The 19,437-nt window shown below is 46.3% G+C and overlaps 1 protein-coding gene across 6 annotated transcripts in view; it reads right to left on the bottom strand.

Moving 5' to 3' along the window:
* LOC137675698 (erbin-like) overlaps positions 1-19,437 on the bottom strand; it is a 197,056-nt gene that overhangs the window by 78,287 nt on the left and 99,332 nt on the right. For all 6 annotated transcript variants that reach the window (XM_068421879.1, XM_068421881.1, XM_068421878.1 and 3 more), the window contains exons 5-6: positions 11,048-11,126; positions 10,170-10,259 (exon numbers count right to left, since the gene is read on the bottom strand). In XM_068421879.1, coding sequence (XP_068277980.1) covers positions 10,170-10,259; positions 11,048-11,126 — 169 coding nt within the window. The remainder of the gene's footprint in view (positions 1-10,169; positions 10,260-11,047; positions 11,127-19,437) is intronic.

Below are 19,437 nucleotides of genomic sequence, written 5' to 3' on the forward strand. Positions count from 1 at the left end.
TTTTCTAAATCGGTCATCTTCTCGATTAGATACCACGGCAGTGGAACGACATTTTCAGGCTAAAGTTCCCTTTACACAAAATCCTAAGGTTTGGTATAAAGATCTGCCAGGCCCAACTGATTGGCGTGGAGCAGTAGAATTGTTGACATGGGGGAGGGGATATGCTTGTGTTTTACTCCCAACAGGTCCTCGTTGGCTACCTGCGAGATGCGTGAAGCCATACCATGAGCTGGAGAAACCACAACCAGAACCTGGTACCAGAAATGCAGACGCTGAAAGTACAGGGACCACGCAATCGACGTAGAACAGTCAACCCGACACCAGGCATTACTTGGGGAATGCTGAAATGACTGGATGAGCACGCAAGTAGCATGCTGCGAGGGATTTGTCACCGAAAACGGGAATAAAACTACTAAATTGGGGAAGGGGTCTTGGGTGGTCTCTGGTGGTCGTAGTCCCCCCATGGTTGTGCTGTCTGCTGTGTGACCCCGCTTCCGCGCAAGCGTGGTTAAGGCCTTTCTGTTGACACATGCAGGTGGCTCCGAGAAGAAGATACTGTTCTGGTTCTCACAGCATTTATCTCTTCTGGTGCCAGAGCTTGTGAATCAAGGCAATTTAGACACTACAAAGATGTTGTTCACAATCTTGTTTATCTTTGGCCCTTCTTTGTAATTAGTGAGGAATTTAACAGAGACCTTGGATTCTCTGGGAATAAGCGCAAGCAAGAATCAGTGATAGATATAACTTTAAGCGTTATCAGTCCCAGAAGCAGACACTGCCTGCAAAACATGCAGTTAGTTTCAGAAAGTGCAGTTATTTTAGCTGAAAGGAAAATTACTGAAAGTTGATTCTGTCTAAAGGTTACACAGAGTAGGCCTTTTAGGGCCTGCTCTGAGGCCTACTTTTACTAAACCGTCTGGTATCAGGTTGAGGCTGAGCCTACACCCTGTAACACCCTTTTAGCTTATTTTGCCTTGATCTCTGCAAATTCAAAGGTGATTATAATAAGCTGTTTGTTTTCTGTCTGTCCTCAAGGGAGTGTGGCAGATGATATGCTTTATTGGGCACACATGCTGGAACCCCCATTGTTTGCACCCATAACGTGGTGGGATCTTGAAATCCCTATTTTGACCAATGATGCAAAATGGACAGGTGGAAGTTGGATCGCACCACAAGGTCCCCTATTAAACAAGCAGGACTGGTTTGAAGGAAACGATACACAATATATAATAGATACTCTTCCCATCTGTGTCACTAAGAACTCCAGTGAATTAAGTTATTGTAGACCTATGATAGAGAAATTCCATCTGATTTATCAACAGAAGGACACAGCCAGGAGTTCACGGGGCAATTTAATATTTATTTCAATTCCTGAAGTGAATTCTGATGTGGAAAGAACTGATAATTTGACACATTTGAATTCTCCTGTACGGCTTCCCATATGCAAAATTTACAACAAGGATGCAAAAGAAATCTGAAAAATCATTTGCAAGGTGCATTTGCCATGAGCTTAAATGGCCAAGTGCAAGACCTAAAAGCTGCCTTACAAAATCAATTATCTAATCTTAAGGAACTAGCAAAAAAGAGTGTCTTGGATGATATATCAGACAATGTTAAGTGGTTAAATCCAAAGAATAGGTTTACTGGTTTAAACTTACGGTTATGGATGTTTGTAATAGCGAAGGTTTTATACTCTTATTTTTTGTTATAGTCTTTCACTTTACCTGGTCCGCAATCAGAGGACTCTGTAAAACCGAAACTCACATCATGACCACCCTTGTCATCGAAATGAACAAAAAAGGGGGAAATGAGGAAGACCATCAACCTGAAAAGAGCTGCGCTTTAATTAAAGAGCAAAGGATTCGCTTAAGAACAATGCATTGAGAATAGTTCTTGCTTGCTTTTACGATACAGGAACCATGACCAGTTCACAGGGCCCTCTGAGGCATGAAACAAGTAAACACGTGCTGAAGGTCACATTCTGAACACAGAACTGACAACAAAGAATGATTGTTGATGTTTTGAGCCCAGAACACTGTGCCTCCTGCCAGAATGGGTGATGGGTGCTTCGCATATGAATGTTGATGTTATCTTGAACTGCATAGTCCGGTTCCTGCTTGTAGCATTTAAATAGGGCAGTAGAATAACAATAAACATCTTTGCTTCCTTGAGCAGCAGAGTCAGTGCCTTTGCCCCAGACAGTGATAAAGAAAAAATTATAATTAATGACGCTTTTTTAAACTACTTGTAAGACTAACTTCTTAGAAGACCAACAATGTGTATTGGGTCTGGCTGGGATGGAATTAACTTTCCCCACAGCAGCCCTCATAGTGCTGTGCTTTGTATTGGTAGCTAGAAAGGTGTTGATAACACACCAGTGTTTTGACTACTGCTGAGCAGTGCTCCCACAGCATCAAGGCTGCCTCTCCAACATCCCCCCTCACCCCCAAAGGCCAGTAGGCTGGGGGTGGGCAAGATCTTGGGAGGGGACAGAGCCAGGACAGCTGACCCAAACTGACCAAAGGGATATTCCATACCATATTATGTCTGCTGAGCAATAAAAGCTAAGAGAAAGGAGAAGGAGGGGGGCATTTGTTATTAAGGCATTTGTCTTCTAGAGCAACCACTCTGCGCACTGAGGCCCTACTTCCCAGGAAGTGGCTGGACATTGCCTGCTGATGGGAAGTAGAGAATAAATCTTTTGTTTTCCTTTACTTCCATGCCCAGCCTTTGCTTTTGCTTTATTAGACTACCTTTATCTTGACCCACGAGTTTTTCATCTTATTTTTCTCCCTCCTTTCCTGCTGAGGAGGGGGAGTGATCGAGTGGCTTGGTGGGCACCTGGAATCCAGCCAAGGTCAACCCACCACAGCCCTTTTTGGCACCCAACGTGGGACACAAGACAACAGCAGTTTTGTATTGAAACGGTTGAGGGCCCCAAGAACAAGGAGGATGTTGTAAATACCTTAGACATTCGACTAACCTAGTTATATAAATAAACAAAGGGGAGCCTTTTTTTAATTTAGGTGGGTATATCTCACTTCAGACAACTGGGCCTTGAAAAGATAGTTTCTAATTAGGATGGCTGTATTTCACTTCAGACAACTTGGCCTTGGGAAAACAGAGGCACAGAAACCTAAAGATAAGGGAGTTGCAACAGCTGCCTTGAAGGACACAGCCTACGTGACCTACGTGATCCCTGGACTGAGTTTGCGCAGAAGCAGGGGTCAGTCAGCGAACACAGCGAGGAAGACTATAAGCCTTCATCTGAAGACCCCTGACGACCACCAGAGAAAACGACTGCGCATGCGGAACGGACATTTACATATATTAATGAGTTTCAGGAAATCTCATGACTATGCAAATGAGTTATTGGGAATCTTATGACTATGTATAACTTTATGGTATATAATCTCTGAAAATCTGCAAAATCGGCGGAGCACTCATGGTGGATAATCCCCAGTGCTGCCCAGCGCTGCAATAAAGAATGCCTGCTTAATAACACACTCTGGTGTTATTGAGTTTTCTTTCGGACTCCTTACCCAGCCGCACCTAGCTTCCCACTTCGGTGAGGAAAGTTAGAAAGCAAGGGGGTTTGGAGATCTCCGATTTTTGTATCAGTATTAAGTGTGCTATAGTTATAGTAATCATTAAGCGGCAAGCTTCTGTGTGGGTCACCGAGTTTGCTGACTACCCTGCTTATCTCTTTATTTTGCTGAGCTTGGAACATGTTAATACAAACAATGGCTATGTGCTTTGCCCTGGCATTGGTGGCCCTTACTGTGCTGGGGGAGCTATCTTGTGGAGAGGGTGAGGGAACACATCTCCCTCTTCCTACCTGGGATTGATGTGGGTGGTTTTATTATGCAGGCTCCTGAAGTCCTTGTTCATCCTTATGCGAGCTGTTTAATATTACTAATTAACACAGTTGGCATACTGTGGGGTTTGTGGAATCTGGTATCATCCTATTGTAAGAGGAGACAACTTTGGGGTGAGGCGATACTGAAATGTGCTCCGAGGAGGCCAGTCCCTGGGTAGCAGGGTGTGTGGAAGGATTTGGGCAGATGCCTAGGGCGGTCATCACCTCTCATAGCATGGAATTTTACACCTGAACAGGCGTGTAACCCTGGCAAACTGATGCGCCACCTGATAGAAGGGTGCCTTGCCTACCTCAATGAAAGCCAGCAGCTTCTAGCACTGTACTGGGGCTTGGCCTGTGCCTACCGAGCCACAGTTCAGTACTATCAGAGGACTCTGGTTAAGACAGGGACCCAAACCACCTCTGAGAATACCTTGACTGAGACCAGGGTGCAAACTACATCTGAGGATGTGATAGTAGAGATAGGGACCCAAACTACATCTAAGAACATGATCATTGAGACAGGGACCCAAACCGCATCTGAGGACACTATGGTTAAGATAGGGACCGAAACATCAACAACTAGAGTAATTGCCCCAGTAGTCAACGGGTCCATATCATCGATCAGTAAGGGAGGAGGAAGAAGAGGAAGGGTTTAATCAAGAACTCAGTCTTTCAGCAGAGAAACAGGAGGAAGGAGCAAGAGAAATCAGACAAGAGGCAGAAACTACCTGGTCCCTGACCTCATCAGAACTTCGAGACACGTGGAAAGATTACAGCCGCCAGCCAGGTGAGCAGATTGCTGCCTGGCTGCTCTGATGCTGGGATAGCGGGGCCGACAGTCAGCAATTGGAAGGTAAAGAAGCCCAAAAGCTGGGAGCCGCGGTAAGGGAATCTGCAGCACAGGTAGGTTTTTTTTCATCAATTCTCCCGGCCAAAGGGAAGAGGTTTGAAAGGGCCAGTTGAATCAGGCAAATCAACAAACGGTTACAGGAAGGACAGGCAGGGAAGACAAGGAGGGGGTGCCACGCTAAGGCACATGGAAAAGAAGGAGGTGATTGGTGACAGCCAACATGGCTTCACTGAGGGCAAATTGTGCCTGACAAATTTGGTGGCCTTCTACAACGGGGTTACAGCATTGGCGGATAAGGGAAAAACAACTGACACTCATCTGCAGGGACTTGTGCAAAGCATTTGACACTGTCCTGCACGACATCCTTGTCTCTAAATTGGAGAGACATGGACTTGACAGATGGACCACTCGGTGGATAAGGAATTGGCTGGATGGTCGCACTCAAAGAGTTGCGGTCAACGGCTTGATGTCCAAGTGGACACCAGCGACGAGTGGCGTTCCTCAGGGGACGGTATTGGGACTGGCGCTGTTTAACATCTTTGTCGGCGGCATGGACAGTGGGATTGAGTGCACCCTCAGCAAGTTTGCCGACGACACCAAGCTGTGCGGTGTGGTCAACACACTGGAGGGAAGGGATGCCATCCAGAGGGACCTGGACAGGCTTGAGAGCTGGGCCCGTGCGAACTGCGTGAAGTTCAACAAGGCCAAGCGCAAGGTCCTGCACGTGGGTCAGGGCAATCCCAAGCACAAATACAGGCTGGGCAGAGAATGGATTGAGAGCAGCCCTGAGGAGAAGGACTTGGGGGTGATGGTTGACGAGAAGCTCAGCATGAGCCAGCAATGTGCGCTTGCAGCCCAGAAGGCCAACCGTATCCTGGGCTGCATCAAAAGAAGCGTGGCCAGCAGGTCGAGGAAGGTGATTCTCCCTCTCTACTCTGCTCTCGTGAGACCCCACCTGGAGTACTGTGTCCAGCTCTGGGCCCCCCAACATAAGAAGGACATGGAGCTGTTGGAATGAGTCCAGAGGAGGGCCACGAAGATGATCAGAGGGCTGGAGCACCTCTCCTATGAAGACAGGCTGGGAGAGTTGGGGCTGTTCAGCCTGGAGAAGAGAAGGCTCTGGGGAGACCTTCTAGCAGCCTTCCAGTACCTGAAGGGGGCCTACAGGAAAGCAGGAGAGGGACTTTTTACAAGGGCATGTAGTGATAGGACGAGGGGTAGTGGTTTTAAACTGAAAGAGGGTAGATTTCGATTAAGTCTTGGGAAGAAATTCTTTCCTGTGAGGGTGGTGAGACACTGGCCCAGGTTGCCCAGAGAAGCTGTGGATGCCCCCTCCCTGGCAGTGTTCAAGGCCAGGTTGGATGGGGCTTTGAGCAACCTGGTCTAGTGGAAGGTGCCCCTGCCCATGGCAGGTGGGTTGGAACTAGATGATCTTTAAGGTCCCTTCCAACTCAAACCATTCTATGATTCTATTATCCCTTGCTAGAAACTGGGGAATTGGAGAGGAATTGGAAAAGAGGCAGCAATTTGCAGTCTGGAGACAGCTCCTCTCAAGTGTGAGGGCAAGATATCCATTGTTCAAGGAAGATCTTGTGAACTACCCAGGAAAGTGGACTACCGCAGACGAAGGCATCCAGTACCTGAGAGAATTAGCGGTGCTGGAAGTCACATACAGTGATCTCTACAACATCAAGGTCTCCAAAGATCCAGATTATGTCCTGTGCATACAGGCCATGTGGAGGAAGGGGGGTCCAAAATGCCCCAGTGTCATATTCTAACAGCTTGGCAACAATGTATTGCCCAGATATGGATACACCAACTGTAGAGAAAGCATCTTCCTGGCTCCAGAACTTTGAAGAAAATCTCTGTCCCTCCTAATCCCAACAGGCCAGCGCCTCGGCTGTCAGGGGCACCCCACGGAGTGAGTTCCCTCCTGCCCCAGTCAGAGGGAAAGGGAGCCCCAGATGCATGCCATGTGGCACACTCTGGTTCTTCCTGCATGACTAGAGGGAGGACATGAGGAAGTGGGATGGTGAGCACACCTTTAAGCTGGAAGCCCATGTATGTGAACTGAGAGGGAAGACAGCTGTTAAGAAGGGGCCACCCAAGAAAGCTGTCAGCTTAGTTGCTGTAGAGACACAAGAAGGCAATCAGCGATCTCCCAGACATAGAAGGACTGAGATCACCTCCCTTGACCCTGGTGAGGGGACTTCTGGTCTGGCACTGCAAGGGTCAGACAGTGAATACTCCAACCAGGAACAGGAATAGAGGGGACTTCTGGTCTGGCACTGCAAGGGTCAGACAGTGAATACTCCAACCAGGAACAGGAATAGAGGGGACTTCTGGTCTGGCACTGCAAGGGTCAGACAGTGAATACTCCAACCAGGAACAGGAATAGAGGGTCCCTGCCTCTGGCCAGGAGAAGGAAAGGGGTGACCAGGTATACTGGACTGTGTGGATTCAATGGCCTGGCACATCAGACCCACAGAAGTATAAGGCTTTGGTGGACACTGGTGCACAGTGTACACTGGTGCCATCAGGGTATAGGGGCACGGAACCCATCTGGATCTCTGGAGTAACAGGGGGATGCCAAGAATTGTCTGTATTGGAGGCTGAGGTGAGCTTAACAGGGGACAAGTGGCAAAAGCACCCCATTGTGACTGGCCCAGAGGCCCCTTGTATCCTTGGCATAGACTGCCTCAGGAGAGGGTACTTCAAGGACCCAAAGGGGTACCGATGGGCTTTTGGTGTAGCCACTGTGAACACAGAGAAGATCAAACAACTATCATCTACTCTGCCTGGCCTCTTGGAAGATCCCATCGTTGTGGGATTGCTGCAAGTTGAAGAAGAGCAGGTGCCAATTGCTACCAGGATGGTGCACCAGCAGCAATATCACACGAACCGAGACTCCCTGGCTCCCGTCTGTGAGCTGATTCATCAATTGGAGAGCCAAGGAGTGATCAGCAAGACTCACTCACCCTTTAATAGTCCCATATGGCCAGCACAAAAATCTGACAGAGGGTGGAGGTTAACAGTAGACTATTGTGGCCTGAACAAAGTCACGCCACCACCGAGTGCTGCTGTACCAGATGTGCTAGAGCTCCAATATGAACTGGAGTCAAAGGCAGCCAAGTGGTATGCTACATTGACATTGTCAATGCGCTTTTTTCAAGTCCTTTGGCAGCAGAATGAAGGCCACAGTTTGCTTTCACGTGGAGGGGTGTCCAACACACCTGGAATTGACTGCCCCAGGGGTGGAAGCACAGTCCTACCATTTGTCATGGACTGATCCAAACTGCACTGGAACAGGGAGATGCCCCTGAACATCTACAATACATTGATGACATCATCGTGTGGGGCAACAAGGCAGAAGCAGCGTTTGAGAAGGGAAAAAAAGTGGTTCAGATTCTTCTGAAAGCTGGTTTCGCCATAAAAAGCAGCAAGGTCAAGGGACCTGGACAGGAGATCCAGTTCTTGGGAGTAAAATAGCAGGATGGATGCCGTCATGTCCCTATGGATGTGATCAACAAGATAGCAACTATGTCTCTACCAGCTAACAAGAAAGAAACACAAGCTTTCCTAGGCCTTGTGGGATTCTGGAGAATGCATATTCCAGGTTATAGTCAGCTTGTGAGCCCTCTCTATCGAGTGACCCGAAAGGAGAACTATTTTGAGTGGGGCCCTGAGCAACAACAAGCCTTTGAGCAGATCAAACAGGAGACAGCTTGTGTGGTAGCTCTTGGGCCTGTCCGGACAGGACCAGCTGTGCAAAATGTACTCTACACTGCAGCTGGGGAGCATGGTCTCACCTGGAACCTCTGTCAGAAAACACCAGGAGAAACCCGAGGTTGACCTCTAGGGTTTTGGAGCCAGGGGTATCGAGGATCAGAAGCCCACTACATCCTGACTAAAAAAGAGATACTAGCAGCATATGAGGGGGTTCGAGCCGCTTCAGAAGTTGTTGGTACAGAAGCATATCTCCTCTTGGCACCGCGATTGTCCGTGCTACACTGGATGTTCAAAGGAAACATTCCCTCTATGCATCACGCAACCAGCCCTACGTGGAGTAAGCGGGTAGCGTTGATCACGCAACGGGCTCAACTGGGGAAATACAAACGCCCAGGAGGAAGAGATCATGGACTGGCCAGAAGGCAGAGATTTTAGAGCATCGCCTGAGGAGGTGGCTCATGCCCAAGAGGCACCACCATATAATGTGTTATCAGAAGATGAAAGGCATTATGCTTTGTTTACTGAGGGATCCTGTTGTGTTATAGGAAACCATCGGAAGAGGCAAGCTGCTGTGTGGAGTCCCACACGACAAGTTGTCGAATCCACTGAAGGAGAAGGTGAGTCAAGTCAGTTTGCAGAAGTGAAAGCCATCCAACTAGTCCTAGAGATTGCTGAACGAGAAAAGCGGTCAGTACTCTATCTCTATACCGACTCCTGGATGGTGGCTAATGCCCTATGGGTGTGGCTACAGCAGTGGAAGACGACCAATTGGCAGTAAACCCATCTGGTCTGCTGCATTGTGGCAAGGCATCGCTGCCCAGGTAGAAAACATCACTCTAAAGGTACATCATGTAGATGCTCACATGCCCAAAAGTTGCGCCACTGAAGAACATCGAAACAATGAGCAGGTAGACAAGGCTGTCAAAATTGAAGTAGCTCAGGTGGACCTGGACTGGGAGTGTAAGGCTGAGCTATTTGTAGCTCGATGGGCCACAAAACATCGGGACATCTCGGGGGAGATGCAACATACGGGTGGGCTCGTGATCGAGGGGTGAACCTGACCATGGAGGCCATCACACAGGTCACTCACGAATGTGAAACACGTGCCACAGTCAAGCAAGCCACACGAGTAAAGTCTGCCTGGAACAGAGGGCAGTGGCTGGGTTCTACCTTTTAGCAATATTATCCTTTCACTTTTGCTCCCAAGATTTAATCTATTTTAAAGAGGTAGGGGTTTAGTATTTGTCTCTTATTTAAGCTATTACATGGAACAATTTTGCTTAGTCAGCACACCATAAATATGCTGTCTCTCAAAGATTCCTGACAACAAGGCACTCGAGAACTATAGATGTGCATGAAGGAATCTGTGCATCCAGGAGAGGACAAATGAAATTACAGATGTCATTATTTCCTCCACTCCAATTACTAAATGATAACCAAGCCATATTTCAGAAATACTAGTCTCCCATACTTATCAGACTTGTGTTGTAGAAGCAGCAAGTTTATTTCTTGGGTCTTTATAAGCATTCTGTCTGTCCTTCAAAAGTCCAGTTCAAAAAATGGTGATAAAGATTTAGGTGTTTTTTTGTAACTAATATATGGCATAAATGGATTGGTAACGTACACTTCTTCCCCTCCTCCAGTTCACACTTTGCGTAAGAAGCGGCAGAAACTGCTCTGCATAAATTTAAAACTAAATATAGATATTAAGTTTCAAATTCAACTTACCTGCCAAAGTTGGCTGGCAAAAACTCAAGAAAAGCATCATTCAGGTACAGCTGCGTTAGGTTTAACAGTTGGGAAAATCCATCTGGAAGCCTATATAGAAATAAAATAACATAGTGCCTTTGTTTCAATTATATTCAGAGCATTAAGTCATATTTTCTTAAACAACAGTATAGTACTGAAGTCCTACATATTAATAACATTAAAATTAAGGTGGTACCAGAATTTCTCAAAATTGCAATAGATACCTGTTCGCTATAAGATTAGTTTCAAAATTATTTTTAAGTATTGAGAACAGTATCTATAGGCAATAAAAACTACAAACAACAAATGTAGTCTTGCTATGTATTTGTGGTTTCCTGACACCTAATGTGGAGGAGGCATTCATCAGAGAAGATAAATTAAAACCTATGCAACACCTGTTTTTTCCTCCAGAAGAGTTATCTTGCAAAAAGTTTATATCTCTGGCAGCGCTACTTCTGGCAAATTAATTTTGTCACTATAGAAGGTGACAGGGAAATCTACTCATATAAGCTGAGTTCGAAAAAAACATTGTTACAGGCTTTACAGTAAAATTAATGATCGTTATTAAGAAACAGAACTCTGCATATTTCTCTAACTTCACAGAGAAGTGATGGACTTAAAGCTGAGAAAGCCACGTGGTATAACATAGGATTGCTCACATAGCCTATTAACTTGGGCAAAATATTTTACTGACATAGCTATACTGTATCACAGTGCAATGAAGTTAATGAAGATACTTCTCGGGTAACTCTGCTCCTTACCTCCAAAGGTTGGCTCACAAAAAGTTGTCTGGGGTATGTTTGAGACTCAGCAGTGTTTGCACAAAATACAAAACATGACAAAAATGACAAACTTACTTTGAAATTGGATTTACACTGGCTTCAACAACTGCCAAGACTTTACAGTTTTTTATATTTTCTGGAAACTCCTGTATGCCTGCAAGATACAGGGAGAGGTAGGGGAACATTCATTTAGCAAACAGTGGACTGGTTCTCTGATATTTCATTCTAGATATAGTTTTCATTTAAAAAAACCCACTCTTATGCAATATCAGTTCTTTTACTATTCTATTCCTAAAGCGTTTCATACTGCCACTTAGCAGGCAGCTCACAGTATTATAGACACAGTGCACTAACAATTCCCACTGCTCATTACCAAAGTACCTGTACTTTGTAATGTACTTAAGATCAGGCCCTCAGTCTCATTTTTTTTTTTAAAGGCATTCATACATGTTGGGGGATATTGTTGCAGCTAACGGAAAGAATCAAGAGCTGAAGTCAACAAGCTCTCCAAGCAAGGCCACAGGCCGCTCTCCTGTGTGCTTCCCACAGAGCCTCTGCCAGACTTAGCACCTGCAAGGCCACAGGCCAATCTCCTGTGTGCTTCCCACGGAGCCTCTGCATACTTGACAGTAAACATCACTGTGAACAGTGCTGGACTTGGCACCTGCAGGATCACGTTACAGCACAGGGGGATGGTGAAAGGACTGGCCAATGGGAGGCTGCAGGGGGGCACGTGGACAGCGTGTGGCAGAAGCGGGGCGACCAATCGGGTTTTGCATGGACAGCGACTGGCTGCATGTACAGAAGCAAATATGTTATAAAAGGGGGCTTTTTCTTGTACTAAACGGCTTATGCTTGATTCACATTGGATCGTGTGCTGAGTCCTTTTCTCCGCATGTACACATGGTAGAACAAAGTTTCCAACAGAATTTGTTTGTCAAATGCATGGCTTGTATGACATGCAGGTTAAATGGTAAGGCTTCAAATCCTAAAGTAGGTTTACAGCATTCATGGTTCTGAACAGATCTCCCAAAATGTGACATATGCTTGGCATTAGCTTCAAATTATTTGTAGAGAAGAAAAAAAATGCCGCAGACACATTTATGTCTGAAAATTAAAACAATAAGGAACCTCTTCATCTTCTATGCTTATCTCCAAAAATGCCAGAGTGAATTTGCAACCCACATATCTGCCAAAATTTGTATTTGTCAAAAGCTGACAAAACAGGCCTCGAAAACGGAAGACAGGTATCCGCCATGCCAGTAAGAAACCATTCTGCTGCCCAAGACTTTCACCTCACTCTATACCACATGATAAAACCACGGTTATCACATCTGCATTTGCTTTTGCAGTGTATCACTACATTGTTCTTATACCCTGGAACAGGTGTTTTTGTTTTAAATAAACTCATCTTAAGTATAACAAACATTCATGCTGCAATATTTCAACTTGGATTAAGAATATGCTATTTTTTACAAGAAAAACCCATATGCTAATAAAAGAAAGTTAGTTTACAACCACTGGTTTTTCACGTAACAAATCTTTGCTATTTGTCTTTCAATTACTGCATGCAACTGTGTCTACTTCTAGAGTGCTTTATCAGGTGTGTGGAGAAGGTAGCCTGAACCCAGGAGTCCTGGTTTCATTGGGATTTTCTTTCAGTTTGTGGCCAGCCATGGTGATCAGGGCCCTCAGCAGCTAAATGCAGGGCAGCTGACCCAGGCTGGCCCACAGGTGTATTCTATATCATTAACAATCAAGTTCTCTATAAAAGGGAGGGCTTGCTGGGAAGAAGGGGGGGGTGTGCGCTGTTTTTGTTCTTTTCTCTTCTGGCTTCTCTTTTTTCCTCATTGCTGATGATTGGTATTCCTGGACAACCTGCTGCAACATGAAGACAGTTTATTTGGTGCCCAATGTAAATAGGTCACTTGGGAGAACCACAGACTTTTTGCTCTAAGAGTCTCAGAGGGTTGAAGTTTTCAGATTTGACTGTTTTTGTTATGAGCATTCATTATGTTGGTGTCAGTAGCAGGGTCACTGGGTAGAATTCTCTGGGGTTTGGTTTTACAGTTGCTTTTTCTGGTGGCTAATCAAATCTGTGGCTTTGCTGCTGTTTGTTATTGATTTTGTGAAGTTTATCACTTCTGGGTGTGGACTTAGAGGTATCACTCTGCTATGTTATTTAGCTTTGGTTTATAGTATTATAAATTCTTTTGGAACTGTGCCAATTTCTGATTTCTATGGAATGGCAGTGGGTGACATGTACTTTCCTTTTCCCTCGAGGCTGATCTCAATGGCTTTTGAGAATTTTGAATACCCTTGGGATATTATGATCACCATGCTCATATTGTCAGGCCTTTTGAATGTCTTTCAGTTCTTGCTTAAACATGCGTATAAGGGTGGATACAGCAGAGCTGCTGCAACCACTGTAATGAGCCCCACAGCAGCCCTGGCCCCTACACCAGGTACTACAGCAGCTCCAGCCCCTATGACAGACACTGTAGCTGCCCCAGCACCCACAAGTAGAATGGCAGATACTCAGACCCTGCCAGTTCCTACAGCAGGCATCCCAGCTACCCCAGAGGCTATTCAGATCTCTGCACTGGGCACTGTGATTACCCAACTCCAGGAAGCACTTGCTGCAATTACCCAGACTTTGGCAACAAGGGCTGCAGCTAATCAGCCCCCAGTGATGGGTGATGTAGCTAACCTAGGGACTCAACCAGTGCCAGTATCAGTCACCCCTGTACAGAAAATGAAAACCACAAAAAGAGCTGGTCATGATGGCCTACCAGGGACATCACAGGAGGATGAGCCAGAGGTAACCATTTGATCCATATCCCTGAGTGAGCTGTGAGATATATGTAAAGATTACAGCCGTCATGAAGGTGAGCAACTTGTTACTTGGCTGCTCTGCTGCTGGGATAATGGAGGTGAGGGTTTTGAGTTAGATGGCAGAGAAGCCAAGCAGCTGGGACCAATGGCTAGAGAAGTGGGTATTGATAGGGGTCTTGCAAATGGTGCAGAGCCCCTCACTCTCTGGTGGTGACTCCTGCAAAGTGTAAGGAAAAGGTATCCCTTTAGGGATGATGTCATATACCACCCAGGCAAGTGGACAACCACTGAGAGAGGGCTTAAAAATCTAAGGGAAATAGCTGTGTGGGAGCTGATTTTTGCAGACCTGGATGACCTGCAGACACCAGTAGATCCAGATGCACTCAAAGTTACCAGACCCATGTGGCGCAAGTGGGTACTGAGCGTGCCACCATCATATGGCAACTCATTAGCGTTATTTAGCTTGGCAGATGCTGATGCACCAACGGTGGGCGACATAGATAATTGGATGCGGCAGTATGCAGACAATCTCTTTTTTTCCCCATGGGCCACTGTCTCAGCTGTGGAAAAACCATCTGACAAATCCACAGAACTGCTTGGTGAGGTGTTGGAAAAATTGTCCCAGATGGAGAACAGGCCCTGCTCCCCACCTGCACCAAAGAATGTCTCAGCCATCAGGAGACAGCGTTCCCCTGCAGGACCTGCTCAGGAGGGATGGTATACGTCACGAGGCGCCCTGTGTTTTTTTCCTGCATGACCATGGAGAATACATGAAAAAATGTGATGGAAAAACCTACCTCGGCTTTACAGACACGTGTACATGAGTTGCAAGGTGAACCGATTAGAAATGGGGCTATTTCCAGGAGATTTGTTGCTCTGGTTTCTCATAGGAAGCTCTCCAGACAGCGTAGATGGGCTTCAGATCCCTATTTACCAGATGTGAATAATGGGGATCAAATCTAGGTGAGCCACTCAAACAGAGATGTCGATAAAGAACAGTATGTTCAGAATCAGAGGGGCCCTGCCTCTAGCCAGGTGGAGGAGAGGGACAACTGTGTTTTTTGGACTGTATGGGTTCAATGGCCTGGCACATCAGAAATACAGCAGTATAAGGCTCTAGTGGACACTGGTGCACAATGTACCATAATACCATCAAACAGTAAAGGGAGAGAATTGATTTCTATATCTGATGTGACAGGGGGCTCCCAAGAGCTGTCTGTACTGGAAGCTGAAGTGAGTCTGACTGGCCCAGATGCCCCATTCATTCTTGGTACAGATTACCTAAGAAGAGGGTATTTCAAGGACCCGAGGGGGTACTGGTGGGCGTTTGGTGTAGCGGCTGTGGAGATGGAAGAAATGAGACAGCTGTCTACCCTGCCTGGTCTATCAGAGCAAAAGATGCCCATTGCTACTACAGCGGTCTACTGACGGCAATATCGGGCTAACAGAGGCTCACTGATCCCCATCCACGAGCTGACCTGTCAACTGGAGAACCAAGGAGTGATCAGCAAAACATACTCCCCCTTCAACAGTCCCATATGGCCAGTGTGAAAGTCCAGTGGGGAATGGAGACTAACTGTGGACTATCGTGGCCTGAATGAAGTCACACCACCGCTGAGTGCTGCTGTACTGGACATGTTAGAACTCCATTACGAACTGGAGTCAAAGGCAGCAAAGCGGTATGTCATGATGGATATCACAAATGCATTTTTCTCTATTCCTTTGGCAGCAGAGTGTAGGCAACAGTTTGCTTTCACCTGGAGGGGCATCCAGTACACCTGGAATCGATTGCCCCAGGAGTGGAAACATAGCCCCACCATTTGCCATGGACTGGTCCAGACTGCCCTGGAGAAGGGTGGAGCTCCAGAACACCTGCAATATATTGATGACATCATTGTATGGGGTGATACAGCAGGAGGAGCTTTTGAAAAAGGGGGAAAAATAATTCAAATCCTTCTAGAAGCTGGTTTTGCCATCAAATGCGGAAAGGTCAAGAGACCTACAAAAGAGATCCAGTTTTAGGGATCAAGTGGCAAGATGGCCACCGTCAGATCGCAATGGATGTGATCAACAAAATAACAGCCATGTCTCTGCCAACTAACAAAAAGGAGACACAAGCTTTCCTAGGCGTAGTAGGCTTCTGGAGGATGCACATTCCCCATTACAGTCAGATTGTGAGCCCTCTCTATGAAGTGACTCGGAAGAACAATGACTTTAAATGGGGCCCTGAGCAACAACAGGCTTTTGAGCAAATTAAACAAGAGATAGTCCATGCAGTGGCCCTTGGACCAGTCCAGATGGGACCAGATGTAAAGAATGTCCTCTATACCGCAGCCGGGGAGAATGGCCCTACCTGGAGCCTCTGGCAAAAGGCACCAGGGGAGACTTGAGGTTGACCCATGGGGTTTTGGAGCTGGGGATACAGAGGATCAGAGGACCGTTATACTCCAACAGAAAAAGAGATACTGGCAGCCTATGAAGGAGTTGGAGCTGCCTCTGAAGTAATTGGCACTGAGGCACAGCTCCTGGTGCCCCGATTGCCAGTGTTGAACTGGATGTTTAAAGGACAGACCTCCTCTACACATCATGGAACTGATGCCATGTGGAGTAAGTGGGTTGCATTGATTACTCAGCAGGCCCACGTAGGGAACCTTAATCGCCCAGGAATTCTGGAAGTAATCATGGACTGGCCGGAAAGCAACGATTTTGGAATGTTGCCAGAGGAGGAGGTGATACATGCTGAAGAGGCCCCACTATACAATAGACTATCAGAGAATGAGAAGCATCATGCCTTGTTCACCAATGGATCTTGTCGTATTGTAAGCAAACAGCGAAGGTGGAAAGCTGCTGTGTGGAGTCCTATGCAATGAGTGGCAGAACCAGCTGAGGGAGAAGGTGAGTTGAGTCAGTATGCAGAAGTAAAAGCCATCCAGCTGGCTCTAGACATTGCTGAGTAAGAAAAAGTGGCCAGTACTCTACCTGTATGCTGACTCGTGGATGGTAGCAAATGCCCTGTGGCTGAAGCACTGGAAGAAAACCAACTGGCAGTGCAGAGGCAAACCCATCTGGGCAGCTGAATTATGGCAGGATATTGCTGCCCAATTAGAGAAGCTGGTTGTGAAGGTATGTCACATAGATGCTCACGTACCAAAGTGCAGAGCCACTGAGGAACAACAAAACAACCAGCAGGTGGATCAAGCTGCTAAGATCAAAGTGTCCCAAGTAGATCTGGACTGGCAGCATGAAGGTGAATTATTTTTAGCTCGGTGGCCCCATAATACATCAGGCCATCAAGGCAGAGATGCCACATACAGATGGGCCTGTGATCGAGGGGTGGATTTGACCATGGACACCATCGCACAGGTCATCCACGAATGTGAAACTTGTGCTGCAATTAAGCCAAAAGACTAAAACCCCTGTGGTATGGAGGACAATGGCTGAAATATAAGTATGGAGAGGCCTGGCAGATTGATTACATCTCGCTTCCATGAGTCCGCCAAGGCAAGCGCTATGTGCTCACAATGGTGGAAGCAAGTACTGGCTGGTTGGAAACATACCCCGTGCCCCATGCCACTGCCCGTAACACTATTGTGGGCCTTGGAAAGCAGATTTTGTGGTAACATGGCACTCTGGAAAGAATCGAGTCAGACAAGGGGACTCATTTCTGAAATCTGACATCTGGGCTGGTGCATGGTATTGAAGGGAGATATCACATCCCCTACCATGCACCAGCCGCTGGGAAAGTGGAACGATGTAATGGGCTGTTGAAGACTACACTGAAAGCAATGGGTGATGGGACTTTCAAAAATGGGGATGAACACTTAGCAAAGGCCACCTGGTTAGTTAACACCAGGGGATCTGTCAGTCACGCTGGTCCTGCTCAATCCAAACTGTTGTGCACTGTAGCGGGGGATAAAGTCCCTGTGGTTCATGCAAGAAATATGTTGGGGAAAACAGTTTGGATTACTCCTGCTTCAAGCAAAGGCAAACCCATTTGTGTAATTGCTTTTGCTCAAGGACCTGGGTGCATGTGGTGGATGATGCAGGAGGATGGGGAAGTTAAATGTGTACCCCAAGGAGATTTGATTCTGGGCGAAAATAGCCCATAACTTGAACTGTATGATGTTAATTGTCATTTATTACAGTAAGAATCACCCCAGACCCTGAACATGGGCTGCACCAGATACACCAGCTGCAAGATCAAGATACAACACATCATCCTGCTGTGCCCAACTTCAACAGTCTATGACACCGTATTGAGGCCTGGTCCTGATCTGCCAACTGAGTGAATCCCACACCAATGTTTTTCCTGCCCTGAGAGACTATGATGAGAAATGGAACCCACAGTTTTGGACTGAATTGATTCAGTGGACTTCTTGGAGAGATGGCCCATGGACTGGAGAGAGTATCTGTGTGTATATGTGGATGTGTATGTATGTTGAGGCATGGGGAAAATAGTAGTGACTTGATATAAATGATATAGAATAAAGGGTGGAATCCTGTCCTGGTTTCATTGGGATTTGATTTCAGTTTGTGGCCAGCCATGGTGATCAGGGCCCTCAGCAGTTAAATCCAGGGCAGCTGACCCAGGCTGGCCCACAGGTGTATTCTATATCATTAACAATCAAGTCCACTGTAAAAGGGAGGGCTTGCTGGGGAGAAGGGGGGGTGGCTGTTTTTGCTCTTCTCTCTTTTGGCATCTCTTTTTCCTCATTGCTGATGATTGGTATTCCTAGATAGCCTGCTGCAACTCTTTAGCTAAGTATACATTTGTGTGTTTTGTGTTAGCATTTATATTGGTTTCTTTATTAAATCTGTTTAATTTTAACCCACGAGTCTCTCTTTTTCCCAGTTTCCTTCCTTGTTTGGGGAAGAGACATTGGGTGAGAGAAAAACTGCTATTGTTTAGCCCTGGGTGTGGGTTAAATGAAGACACCAGGGGACAAGACCACTAAAAGGAAGTATACTCTGTGCATGCTCTCTTTTAGTCTAGTGAGAGAGTGAAATTTCATGCTGCTCCAAGCAACATTAACTCTCTTATAGTCCAGCTGCAGAGAGAAAGACAAAAGTAGTGTGTCTTCTAATTCAGATTAGCAGGTGGAACTTGGTTTCATCTCTCCATGTGTGTATTCTGAGAATACAGAAGTAGAAAAAAAGTGGTGAAGCATCAACTACTAAGTAATATTCTTATATAAGAAATTATACAATTTCCAATGCTAGCTTAGAGTTTGGTTCTTTCTATGCTTGTGCAGTAACAAGATGGAATGGGTATAGTAAACATGAGAGGTGACAATACCACCTGACAAGAAAAATAGCCACAAAATACATACTTTCACATTAAGTCAATTGCTGATGTTGAGGGAGAAAGACACTATGCTGACGCTTCTATAAATTCAACTTCAGTAGAAATTCCAGTTCTGCCAAGGTAGACTTTTAGGTCGGTCTTGACAGAATCACAGAAATGTGGGCCCACTGCTGAATGAGGAGGGTGCCCTGGTGACAGAGGATACAGAGAGGGTGGATGCCTTCTTTGCCTCAGTCTCTACTGCTAAGGCTGTTGTTTAGGAATCCCGGGCCCTGGAGGCACGAGAGAAAGTCTGGAGAAAGGAAGACTTTCCCTTGGTCGAGGA

The sequence above is a fragment of the Nyctibius grandis genome, chromosome W (genome assembly GCF_013368605.1).
Source record: "Nyctibius grandis isolate bNycGra1 chromosome W, bNycGra1.pri, whole genome shotgun sequence".
Classification (NCBI taxonomy): domain Eukaryota; kingdom Metazoa; phylum Chordata; class Aves; order Nyctibiiformes; family Nyctibiidae; genus Nyctibius; species Nyctibius grandis.